Here is a 13,487-nt window from a genome sequence, read left to right on the forward strand (position 1 = left end):
TGTCTTAGCTCAGGAAGGATGGCTCCAGAGCAAACTAATTTGTGCAGCAGCCAAATCGCTCGCTCACAACTTGAATGCCAGTAGCTCACAAAGTAGAATTTTTGCTCACGAGACTCCACAGCTTAGAGGGAGCAATGGTTGGGGTTACCCTTGAAGAGCGTTCGGAAGCCACAGCGAGTGCAGAATTCTGCAGCTAGACTGCTGGTTGGGGCCAGCTATCAGGGGCATAATTCCCAAAACAACAATTACACTGGCTGCTGATCTACTCCCAAGTCCAATTCAAGGTGTTCTTTTTGTCTTTTAAAGCCCTACATGGCCTGGGCCAGGGTATCTGAAGAACAATCTTTTCCCATAACTCCTGCCAGGGAATTAAGATCTTGGGAAGATGCCCTTCCAAGTGTCCCACCAATTAAAGGGCCCCACCAACTTGTGTCAGCTGCATCTGTTCCTGGGTCAATCAGATTTAACCACAGTGATCCATTAAATCTAGACTGGACTATTGCAATGTGATGCCCTTCCAAGTGTCCCACCAATTAAAGGGCCCCACCAATCAATTGGTGGCACACAAAAGAGGGCTTTTTCTGTGGCAGCCACAATTATGGAACAATCTCCCCAGGGAGGTGCACATGGCCCCCTCATTGTCAATCTTCAGGGGGCAATTGAAAACAGTTTTATTTAGGACTGCATTTTGATCGGTATAGCTTTTATTATTGGTGGTCCTATTTGGAGTTTTTAAACTATGACTTTTATGGGGTTTATAATGGTTGTTCTACTGTGTTTTTATAATGCTTCATTTATTTTGTAAGCTGCCTTGAGTTCCACAAGGAGGAGGGGTGGCTATAATAAACATTTTAAATAAACAAATAATAAATAAACAAGAATCTCTCCACTGCTGCCAAAATTAGGGATGCTCAGACATGTACAAGTTCAGCTGTCGCCCTGTTTGCCAGTCATGAATAGTGAGCCGGTTCTTCAACTTATTATTTTCTATAGTTAATGGCTATATTTTCCTCTGATCGATGACAGCATTTGATTTATAAAGACTTGTAATATTTACTATGAAGACTTTTTTCCTCTCTTCAGGAGGCATTTGGAGTGTAAGAGAAGTCCATGGCACAATTACTAGTTCAGGGATGATCAGTGTGGATGTAGTGTTTTGGCCTTTTGCCATATGATAGGAAGTGTTAGAATTCAGCGTTGTAGCTAAAGTTGTTTTGCTCTTGGGACCAGCCAGTTCAGTTAAAAGGGTCATTTTCCAAAGTGCATTGGTCTCTACTAAAATGCATGAGCCTAATCCAGCTTTCCATGAGATACCTGTGCACACTTGTGCAACTTTCCATGAGATACCTGTGCACACATAGATGTACAGTAACTTCACCTTTCACTTCATTGAATGTGATAGCTCTGTGTACACATTGTGGATGTGCTCATAGAATCGCTCCCTCTCTTTTCCACAATATGGTCTATATTCAATAAGATCACCAAATGAAAGAAGGCACTGAGCTTAAACATATGAAGCTCGTAGTGAATCAAATAATTGGTCAGTAGTGGTCAATATTATCTGCCCTGACTGGAAATGAATACTAGTAGGAGATCGTAGGTCTGTCAATGGCTACTAGCTATATTGACTAATGTAAATCCCCATGTTCAGGGGATTGTATCTGTGCCCAAAAGTTTAGGTTTGCTGAAGGCTTTCAACTCTATGCCCTGTTTTAGCCCTCCAGGGCAACTGTTTGGTCACTGTGTGAAACAAGATGCTGGACTAGATGGACCACGGGTATAATCTAGCAAGGCACTTTTTATGTTCTTCAGGCAGAGAAAATTCTTTCCCAGCACTTCCTGAGATCCTTTTGAAGTGGAGATATCAGGGGTTAAAACTTAGGGCGATTTCGCACTAGAGCTGCCTCGCGGCGCAGCCCCGTTTGCCCTGACACAAACATGTTAATTTCACACCCGAGGCTGCGGGGCTGCATTTGACCAGCGGCTTCACCCAATTTCCTCTGCAGTTTCGTGATCCTCAAAAACCAGGATCACGAAACTGCGGAGGAAATTGGGCAAAGCCGTGGGTCAAAATGCAGCCCCGCAGCCTCGGGTGTGAAATTAACATGCTTGTGTCGTCGGGCAAACGGCGACTGCGCAGCGAGACAACTCTAGTGCGAAATCGCCCTTAGACTATTTCAGAAACTTGGGCAGTGTTAGAGAGCTGTTTGGCAATAAAGCCAGCCAACTGGCTAACTCGTGAAATATTAACGGTAGTTGGAATGGACATGAGTGTACACATGTGAAAGAGAGTGTGATAAATACCAAACTCATAGCATTGATTGGATGGCACATTTATGTGTATGCCTCTTTCTGTACTGTATTTGTTTGGAAGCAGAGGACATCTAAACAGCTTTCCTCTTTGTCTTTTTACAGCTGGTTAACAGAGCAGGACCGATCACCCTGCTGTACATTCTTGACATTTAAAGGAATTGTACATTCCCTGCATCCTTCCCCTCCTCCATCTGTATTCTTCTGTACAGATTTGAATCCCACACAGTCCTTGCAAATATTTTAATAAAAATCTAAGTCTTTGCTTGTTTTTGCAGGTGCCCCCAAAGGTAGGAAGGGGTCCCCTTTGACCCCTAAAGTGCTGTGCTGGGGATCATGGAACATGCATAGACAAAAGCCTTGTGGGTTGTTAGTAAGGAAGTAAACAGGGTGAGATTGACTACAAAAAAACCCCACCTGGTTGGATTCAAACCATTACTTCTCTATAGGTAATAGTCATGTTTTCATCTGACCAGTGACAACATTGTTCATAAAGACTTGTAGCATTTAGTATGATGACCTTTTCTTCTCTTCAGACGACATTTGGAGTGCAAGAGAAGTTCAGGGATGATCAGTGCTGATATAGTGTTTTGGCTCCTTGGCTTGCCGTATCAGGAAGTGTTGGAATTCAGCCTTGTAGCCAAAGCAGTTTCATCTTCCAGTTCTGTTTTGCTCTTGGTAGCTGTCAATTCAGTTCAGAATTTTCTTCCTTGTTATTAGATTGATTTGTTTAATTATTTTTAACCAAAATTCTGCTACAATTGGGCAAGACCACCAAGAGTGGAGATAATCACCTTTGAGGCCACAACCTTTCCAGCAAGTGGGGGACATAGAAGATGATGAGTGTGACAATTGCACTGGGGTCTTATACCACCTTGTTACTAATTTTAGAGTTGATAATTTGATATTCAAGCATGGAGAGGTGATTAACGAAGAGCTCCAGATCGATTTCCATTCAGAATTTTCTTCCTAATATCCCTGGACGGTTGCCATTAAGTTACCTGTCAGTCGTGCACCTTCTGTGTGGCCTCCAGATGTGACACTAAGGATGAAGATGGGATCCTTCTGAGGCACAGAGAGATTCCTTGTGGAATAAGGGAAGCACAGGCTGAATGAGCTTGGCCACAGCAGTGTGGGAGCTGGATGGAAGCTTAAGGGCAGTGAAGCAACCTAGACAGATATAGCTGCCAAGGGGCATATCAGAGGATTTAGCACTGCATGTCCTGTCAAGCAGGAGAACTGCAACAAGAGCACAGTTTTACTAGGAAGCCAATGGCGTTATCCAGGGCTTTTTTGGTAGGAAAGAACCCCAGCAGGAACTCATTAGCATAATAGGCCACACCCAGCAGAAGAAACTCAATAGCATATTAGGCCACATCCCTGACAGGGTGTCTCATTAGCATATTAGGCCACACCCCATGCCTTCCCTTGGCTTGCCGGTGCGCCCTGCAGTTGCGGGGCGCCCGGGCAAGCCGGCCCTTGGACAGGCTGCGAACTGCACGGGGAGGCATTTAAATGCCTCCCCGATCCTTCCAGGGCCTCCCCTGGCCTGTCCACCTCAGAGTCGCTGGGGGTGTGTGTGTCGCTCTCCAGGCCTTCCCTCTGTAGCCAGGCAAAACGAGGTTTTAGCTGTAGTGGGTGTGGCCAATTCTGAAGCCAGCCGGAACTCCGTTCCTGTGCATTCCTGTTCAAAAATAGCCCTGGCGTTATCAACCCAGGCAGGAAATGTGCTTTGTTATTCAGTGTCTGTGTGGCAGCCACCTTTGATGTAGCCCAGGCTCCCTAGCACCAACTCAGTTTGCTAATGTTCCTTATAGAGATATCCTTTCTATCTTAAAGCAGTATTTTTCACCACAGCCCTCTGAATTGACACAAAGTCATATCTTCTACAAGCATAACTAGAGCTCAATAGAAAGTGCTTCTATATATGAAATATGTTGCCGAATTACAGCACCTGGCATTATATTGCCATAGACTCTAATTTAAAATATTGTTTGGGCAATTATTTGGGCAAGATGGCGTGTCAACTCTTGGTATAGGCAGTGATCCATGAGGGGGACTTTATTATTTATTTATTTATTTACTTATTTGATTTATACCCCACCCTCCCCACTGAGGCAGGCTCAGGGCAGCTTTAAGCAAGATCCGTTTCTCTTCCTCACCTGCAAAACTCTTACAAGGTTGTTGAAAGGAAGGAGCATTGAGATGTGCAGTGGACTGAATGCTCAAATCCATCTCATCTTTCTTTCAGGGCTGGTTTTACCTGCCGGCTGTTTAAAAAAAAAGTGGGGGAAGGCTTCTGAATCCTTCAAAGCATCCTTCTGTGTCAGAGGGTGAGAGATATAAGAGCCTGGTTTTGGTGGTAAATTATGTATGTTTGAAGAAGGGAGGGTTACTAGCCAGTCTTCAGCACAAAGTGTACCATCTTTTGACTGAGAATTGGATTGTTTATTCAGTTATCTGTATCCTGCTGGTTGGAAAAGTGGAGGTCTACATTGGGCTTCCACCATTTGATGGGGTCCAACTGATATAGTTAAGAGCCTAGAAATCATACTATACCTATCATTCTTGTTGAAGGAGCAAGTTAATGCAGCTACAAAAAATGCTTTCTTCCCCCTACATTTAGCCTGGAAGATGATTCCTTTGACTTAGCTGATCTGACCATATGAATGCATGTCACTGTAATCTCAAGGCTAGTCCATTGTAATGCACTCTGTATGAGTCTGCCCTTATAGTCAACTTGAAAAGTCCAGTAGGTACCGAGTGCCACAGCTTGGTTGCTACCAAGAGCTAGACAGAACATGCATATCGTGTCCATTCTGCAGTCACTCCATTGGTTACTGATCAGTTACTGGGTTCAGTTCAAGGTGCTGGTCATCACCAACAAAGCCCTTCATGTCCTTACTGGACCTGCCTACCTGCAGGACTGCCTGTCTCACCATGCTTTGCAGCATGAACTTCACTCATCTGAACAAAACCTTTTAAGGTTGCCATCCTGAAAATAGGTAAGATTGGCAGCAGCCTGTACACATTCATTCTCTGTTGCCGACCCCATCTTATGAAATGGCTTGCCTGAGATGATTAGGAAGGCCCCCACACTTCTATCATTTTGCAGAATGTGCAAAACAGAAATGTTCAGCTTTTGCATATTTTTAAATATAAATTTTTGTATTCTATAAAAGGTTGTATGTCTGTATGTTTTATCTATTGTATTCTTCAATCCATTTCAAAATCTAAACCATGTAGTTTCATGCACACACAAGGATTTACATAAGTATCTAAATGGTAGGTGATTTCATTACCTCATCAAATTACATATTTAAATACCTCGATATTTGTTTTCCAAATTTCACCTTACATTCTTACCATGATCTTTCAGATATGTTTATAAAATAAAATGTTATCGTCTTTTAGTATATTTTCCAATGTTTCGATTCATTTACGGAATTTTGAACAGCTGTTTAATAATTATATTGTTCAAACTTTTATAAAATGTGTTTTCTCCTTTATCTAAAATTTGAGGCTTGTGTATTCTCTCTTATCCACAAAAATTTAGAGCTTTTCCATGAGTTTTCATCCTCTTCTTCATTCTCTGATTTCTCCTCTTAAGTCTTAAAGTCTTAATTTTGTGCCTTTTCCCCTTGAGATAGGTATCTTCTGGTGGTAACCATCTATAATCAATTTTTAAAGTAGTTTGAGGTTCCACATATTCTTGTTTTCTCTCTCTTTGAGTAGATATTTCATTTGCTGGTTCAGTAATTTCATCTCTTATCACTCTTTCATAGGGTCTCATGTTCAGTTCTTCAGTCAGTTTGTCTCTTTTTGGATATGTTCTGTAGGTCATATCCATTAGGTTATAGGCTTCATCTGTATCTTCTATACCAATATGCTTCACAAAAGTAAATGTCATGTCAATTTGCTCTTCCTTCTGATTGGTGCTCTGCTGTAAAAGTAGATCAAACTTAGGTTGTATATCCTTCATAGCTTTTTCCACAGCTGTTTTTACTGCTGTTGTGATTGTTTCCTGTATTAATCCTTTAAAGTCTGTAATCAATAATGTATCTTTGCCTGCACTGGCCATTTCCAAAGTATCGTGTTAAAAACAGGGAATCTCTTCAACTGTTTGTCAGTACAGTCTCTACAGTTATACAGCTGTCTATACTTACACAACAGATTTTATTATAGTTACATAAAAGAAAAGCAGGAGCATTCCCAAGTTAAAAAGAGAGAGTCTTTCAAATTACCTTTCAGTAAAACCTTGCAGTCACCCCACTTCTATACTTGCAAAACAATAACCATTATGGTCATATTAAAGACTGAAACAATTTCAACCAAGGCCAGCATTCTTATCAATTGTTAACAGTGCAGAGAAGACAGAGTGTACTTTTATAGTTTCAACAAAGACAAAGTTTGTTATTTATTCTTCTTTTTAGTTGTAATGTTTATTGAAATATAATTATTTGCAATCCTTTAATAAAGGGTCTTCATATAGTTCATATAAATCCAAATAATTTATTTATAATTCCAAAAAGAGGATGAGCTCTTACTTCCCTGTAGATCAAAGCCAAATAAGATGAATATTTCCAAAATTTTGTAATCCACTATACATTATTGAAAGAGCAATCATTTTGGCAGTTTTATTCTCAGACCAAAACCTTCTCTTCTTTTGCCCAAGCCATTTTAAAGAACGCTTTCAATCTTTTCTTAGTCACTTGAAGAAAGGGGGGGGGGAAAGGAAGAAATTCTTCACCCCTCTAATCATTTGTGTTTTCAATAGATTTAAAGGGGGCTTGATCAATGGGGAGTCTCTGATGTTGTTGCTTATACATCTACTCACGGTGTTAATATTTTTAAGCAGTTCAGTTGAAGTTTTCTGCCTCTCCCCCTCATGTGGGTGGTCACAGCTTCGCTTCAATGTGTGGCATGGGTGCTCTTGATCGGTTCTTGCCTCGGGGCAATCAAAGGACTCCCACCCGCTTGCCGCCGCTTGCAGGGAGTCTCGATGGAGCCCCTTGCACTGTTCTCCTCTTTGGGGAGCTCAGTGGAGTTCGGGAGCCCCCAAATTCCTCTAAAAAAACATTGATCCGGCTGGCACATGGGAGTGCTTCCTAGTGTCGACCATTCTCCACCACAGCTCAGCTTGTATGCTCAGGAGGGCATTCATTTTTATAATGGGACTGGAACTATAGTATAATGGATGCTTTTATGAGAGAATAGGATTGTAGTCTATCGCAATGTTTATTATATGTATCACCTCCTTTTACTACATTATCTTTATAACCTACTTTCTGCACTATAGTATGTCATACCTTGGATAGTTTTTGTTTGTTTGTTTGCATTGTCTTTTAATCTGGTAATCCTATCCTGCTGCGTTGTTTGTTGGATGTTTTATGATGTCCGATTGAATTGTTTTCTAAATTTTCTAAATAGCTAAGGAGCATTCTATTGAAGCCCCAACAGGTTTAAAAAGAAAAGTAACCTTGAGATACTGTGATGTTAAGCAGTGGAGTGGTGTAGGGGGTAATTGTTGTTTTAGTAGTAATTTTCTGTTCTTCAATGGCCCCATAAAGCCTTTTTCCTGCCTTATGAATGTGTGATCAGGTGCAGAAAAAGGCCAGTGGGAGAACACTATCTTTATGTCATTTGTCCATTCAAAACTGCAGCCTTCAGAGACTGCTTTTTGTTTTAAAAACCTCGTTGTTCCTTTATTACATAAGTGTGCATGTAATGTGGAGTTTTAAAATAGGTAGTTTTAAAATAGCATTAAACAGATGATGGAAGATGAATCTAGCAGTGATTATTAAACCATGACAGCTAACTGAAATATTCATGTTCAGAGGAAGTTGCCTCTGTACACCAAAATTATAGTTGACTATAACATTCATGCCCGGCTTCTGAACTTCCAGTAGCTCCTTGAAGGTCATGGTTGGAAACTAAACCTTGACCAAGTAGAAATTGGTTAGATCTAAAAAGGGAAAGATTGAAGGTCAAAGAAGACGGGGACGGCAAAGGATGAGATGGTTAGACAGTGTCATCGATGCAACGAACATGAAATTGAGCCAACTTCAGAGGACGGCGGAAGACAGGAAGGCCTGGCGTGACCTGGTCCATGGGGTCACGAAGAGTCGGACTCGACTGTGCGACTGAACAACAACAACAACAACAACAACAAAAAGGCAATTCTGCTTGTTCTTTTAAAAAGGTTTAAAAATCATGTAATTTGTATACTAAGGCCAGCTTAGTTATTAACAGAATAAATAGTTTTTTTATTTTAGTACCAGACGGGCATGTTTTCATAAAGGTATGTTTTCTCATACCTTTGGTCCAACTGAAAAGACTGGCTGTGAAAAAAATTTTTTAGATAGCCAAATAGCTGATGTATATTTTTCTTCTTGCTTTCAGGTGTCAGTCGGTCTCTCCGCCAGCACTTTTATATCAGCCCAGAAGCCCATCGTATCCCCTGAGTGACAGTGAGGATTCCTGCCATTCCAGCAGTTTCACCAAAGTTTCTAATTCCAGGGTGCTCCTCAAGAATCAAAGTCGTTGGGGAGTCTCCTTGAGAAGCACTTCTGCTTCTGCCTCAGACACTGAATCTCCAAGTCATCCCCTCAGAGCTATTAGCGTTGGCTGCTTGGATAAAAGGCTGTCCGTTTATCAGACTGAAGACCAAAAGGAGGCTCCCAAGGAGGCGCAAGATGGGGAAACAGTAAGCCATCATCCGCTTACACGTAGCACTCTGTCCTTGGAGACTGCAGCAAGTCTGCGGAACCTCTCCCTTAGCAGGGTTAGCATCCATTCCCAAGCAGTAGACATCAGGCAGAAGATATCGGAATGGGAGGGCCGCAAAGAGCCATCCCCTAGAATGAGCGTCTGCTTGGACAAGAGGGATGTGGGAGATAGGTCAGGCAGTGAGGGCTGTCCCAGCATGTTGCCTTCTCCATGCAGCGAGAAGACGTTTGAATACAAAGGCTTCCGGAGGATGAGCAGGACGTTTTCGGAATGTTCCTACCCAGAAACGGAGGAGGAGGAATTCCTAGACAGGGATTCCTGCCACAGGTTTGAAAAGAGGCCGAGCAGAAGCGAGTCTTCAAGCGCTTTCCTAAAGGGGCACACCAGAAAAGAAACGTCTGCTGTGCTGAACAGAATACAGAAAATTGAACAGGCGTTAAAAGAACAGCCCGGAAGGGGTCTCCCTCAGTTGCCAAGTAGCTGCTATAGTGTTGACAGAGGGAGGAAAAAATCTGTGACTTCGGGTATTACTGAAGACTTGGCAGAAAGTGCCAGTGATAATAAAGCAAGGAATACTGTATGTGGGACTAATCCGGGCACGTCCACTGAGACTGAGAAAAGTAGTAAAGCTCAGCAAGGACTGAATGCTACTGGTATTTCTGTTGGCTCTAAGCTGCTTCCCGAGAGCCTGGTTGACACAGCAGTAAACCCTGTGCCCAAGCCCAAACGCACCTTTGAGTATGAAGCCGACAAGAATCATAAAGACAAACCAAGCAATGGCCTACCTCCATCACCTGTGGCTGCTGTCCCTCCCCCTCTTCCATCAACCCCTGCTCCCCCTGTCACTAGGAGACAGAAGAAAGAGTCACGCTTCCACAGAAAACCCCAAAATAGGTAAAGACGGAAAACTATCATCATATAATCTCAAATATTGTGGAGTCGTTTTTGAATAGCATGATATTTCTCCTTATAAAGTAATATTTTTCAGATAAGAATGAAACCCCCCCCCCTCTTAATTCGCCTACAGCTCTTGTGCTGTGGAATCAGTGCTTGTGTTTCCTGCTGGTCTGGTTTGTCATATGCATTATGTTGTTGTGAAAAGACTTGAGAGTCTTCCAACAGCTACAATAGCTGGAGAAGCATTTATCTTAATTAAAGCAAGGCTAAATGAGAGTGTGGGGGAGGTCTTCATTCTGTAAACATTCTGTAACAACTGTATATATAGGTATTGATTTGATCAAATGCATTGTAGGCCCCTGCCACACGGGGGGGGGGAATAGCACAGGCAAAGTGCGGCTTTCTAAAGCCGCACCAAAAGAGAGACGCGGCGGCGGGATCACATAGATCCCCTGAGCCTCTGTGCACTTCCTCCCCGGCATGATCAGATGCTGGGGGGGAGCCACTGAAGAAAGAGCGCAACAGCCAAACTGCGCATGTGTGTGCATGCGCAGTTCAGCGGGGAGCCTGGATTGATCTGGAGGACACAAGCACGCCGGCGATCCCACAGCCGCGCTTGCTGCGGTGCTCCAGGTATGTCCTCCTCTGTAGGAGGTTCTTTTTTACAGCGGGTTTTCCGGGTGTAGGGACGGATCGGGGATGGGTGCGCGCCGCTTCCCAGATGTTGCGGTGAGATCGCGCCCGTTTGCTGCACCCCCAATCCGTCCCTCTCCCGGGCCAAAATATCCCGTGTGACCGGGGCCGTAGTTGATTAAATGGAGGGTCCACCACCTTTTCATTAATTTTATGGTGACATTTCAGTGTAACAGTGATCTTAATGTTTTAATACAGTGGATTTCAGAGGCCAGTAGGCAGCACTATATGCGATTCTGATGTAGATAAATCCTTCTCTGTTGTAGAGAAATCCTTAGGAATAGCCCTAGGTAGAATGAAGGGGACTATACCACAGTTCTTTAAATCCAGTCCTCCAAAATATGCATAATGCATATATATTTTAAAGCAAGGAATTACTAAGCAATATTTTGGTTATAACTTACAAATGGAGTTTTCTGGTGTTCTCATACCAATGTAATCTCAGAGCAGCTTGACCTGATCAAAATAGTGTATGTATATGTCTATGGAGTGGGGGGTGTTGAAAGAATGGATCTTTCAAGTCTATGATTCATTTCCAAAAAACACCTGTTTCTGGGTTGCCTTAAACTATGGTAAATCGTCAGTGCTATTTTACAGGAAGAATCCAGATCAGTAGCTTAAATGTGAATGAGAATGTGTATCCTTGAACCTTGCTCATCATGTCAGAAATGACTATAAATTTCTTTTGTATGTTTTTTTAAAATAAATCTTATTTTAGGAATAAACCTTTGTTTTAGAAATTAATAGATAACCACAGAAGACAAAGCACTTGTTTCAGGAGGCCTTGATTTAACCCTTGGTCTTGCAGCAGTGATCTCTTTTGCCTTTATATAATGTAAAATGTCCTGAAGACATTGCACTGGCTGCCAATAGAATACCGGATTCGTTTCAAGGTGCTGATTCTTACCTTTAAAGCCCTGTATGGCCATGGTCCAACATACCTGAGGGACCGCCTTTCCCCATATATACCCCAGAGAGCACTTCGGTTAGGGTCACAGAACCGATTGGCCCTTCCAGGTCCTAAGGATGCCAGGTTAACTGTAACCAGGGCCAGAGCTTTCTCGGTGGCGGCTCCATACTGGTGGAATGAGCTCCCGGAGGAAAACAGGGCCCTGTGGGACCTTTTACAGTTCTGCAGGGCCTGCAAGATGGAGCTCTTCCACCAGGCCTTCGATTAGGAGCTGCCACCACCATCACCATCACTTCCATCATGGTCAATATTAACATCTTTGAATACCAACTTTAACAACTTATTGATAATGGAAATCTAGTGCCTGGTCTGTTACTGACAGCCTGTGCTCGCCGGCCGAAACTGAGAATGGCTATCAAGCTGAATGTCTATATAGGAACTTTCTTTAATACCATAAGTTACCATCTTAAATACTATAAGCTAGTCGCTAGCACTTTATGTGATGTAAGTTAGTTTGAATGCATTGTTTTAGATATTTTATATTTATTGTATTGTGTTTTTATGATTTTAGTTGTCCTGAGCCTACCCCGGCAGGGAGGGCAAAATACAAATCTAAATAAATAAATAAATAAAATCTACCGTCTTTTGTGCATAGCTAGGAAAAGATTAGGTGCTAGTTTACTGTTCACGGCCACTGATATGGCAAGATGACTGGCAGGTCATGTTAATATCCTTTACCGCCCCAGCTGAAGATTGCGGAGGTCCTCAATGAAGCCTAGTGATGAACTGGGGGAAGGATGCAGATAGGCCGAAAGGTACTGGCAGGTGTAGGAAGTTTCAGGGAACCAGAGACAGTGTCTACAGGACCTAGGAAGAACAGACATTGCTCTGACTGGAAACAGTCCAGCTGAGCACTCTTAAGTAATGGCTTTCCCTTCTCTGTGACCTTTCCCACATGCTTGAGTTACTCCTGACTTTCTTGGAAGTCAATCCACAAGCCTTGGAATAATTTTGGGCATGGTTCTTCTACACGTCTGCCCTCCCATTGCATTTTCACAGTTGTGGAGTTATTTTCTTCCGCACATCCCTTCAGTAATGAGGATTTTCTGCCCTCCCATTGCATTTTCACAGTTGTGGAGTTATTTTCTTCCGCACATCCCTTCAGTAATGGGGATTTTCAAGGGAGGGTGGTGTTGTCATTGGTGGGGTCACCAGTGGCTTCACAGGACCACTGGTTGTTTTTTTTTTAAATGAAAGCTGAGAATTCAGAGAACTTGATAAGCCTATTGTAACAATGCTCCAGTAATATATATTCACTGGAGCATTGTAACTATAGGCTCATCAGGTTCTCTGAATCCTCAGCTTTCCTTTTTTAAATTAAAAAAGTAAGTATTTAACCCTTGTGGAGATATGCTTTTTCCTTTTATCTCCTTGAGTGAAGGGGCTAAATACTTATTTTTTTAAAACAACGAAAGCTTGGAATTCAGAGAACCCGATAAGCCTATTGTTACGATGCTCCAGAAATATATCAATATTTTAGTGCCTTTAAAAAAAGAAAAGAAAAGAAAAAGAAACTAAACCACTTGTCTTCAGGGTGGGGGTGGGGGAGATGGATTGGTTTGACCACCACAGTCAAATAATGGAAAAGTGGGCTGGAGGTGGGTGGGACAAAGAAAACCCACAGAAACTTTATCGACAAGGGAAAAGGCAACTGAAAATTGGCTTCCAGAAAGCCCAAAAATAGCCCTGGTTAATAGTAATCTCTAAGGAACCAGAAAGAACCTGTGGAAATTGGGATATACTGAAGCAGTATGGGGCCAGAACTGATGAAAAAAACTCATGCTGAAAAGGAGAGCCAGTGTGGTGTAGTGGTTAAAAGCAGTGGACTCTAATCTGGAGAACTAGGTCTAATTCCCCAGTCTTCAACATGAAGCCAGCTGGGTGACCT

General features: G+C 42.5%; 1 protein-coding gene across 2 annotated transcripts in view; it reads left to right on the top strand.

Moving 5' to 3' along the window:
• ST5 (suppression of tumorigenicity 5) overlaps positions 1-13,487 on the top strand; it is a 186,772-nt gene that overhangs the window by 67,268 nt on the left and 106,017 nt on the right. For both annotated transcript variants that reach the window (XM_015414621.1, XM_015414613.1), the window contains exon 3: positions 8,713-9,933. In XM_015414621.1, coding sequence (XP_015270107.1) covers positions 8,713-9,933 — 1,221 coding nt within the window. The remainder of the gene's footprint in view (positions 1-8,712; positions 9,934-13,487) is intronic.

The sequence above is a fragment of the Gekko japonicus genome, unplaced genomic scaffold (genome assembly GCF_001447785.1).
Source record: "Gekko japonicus isolate JY-2015 unplaced genomic scaffold, Gekko_japonicus_V1.1 scaffold1601, whole genome shotgun sequence".
Lineage (NCBI taxonomy): Eukaryota > Metazoa > Chordata > Lepidosauria > Squamata > Gekkonidae > Gekko > Gekko japonicus.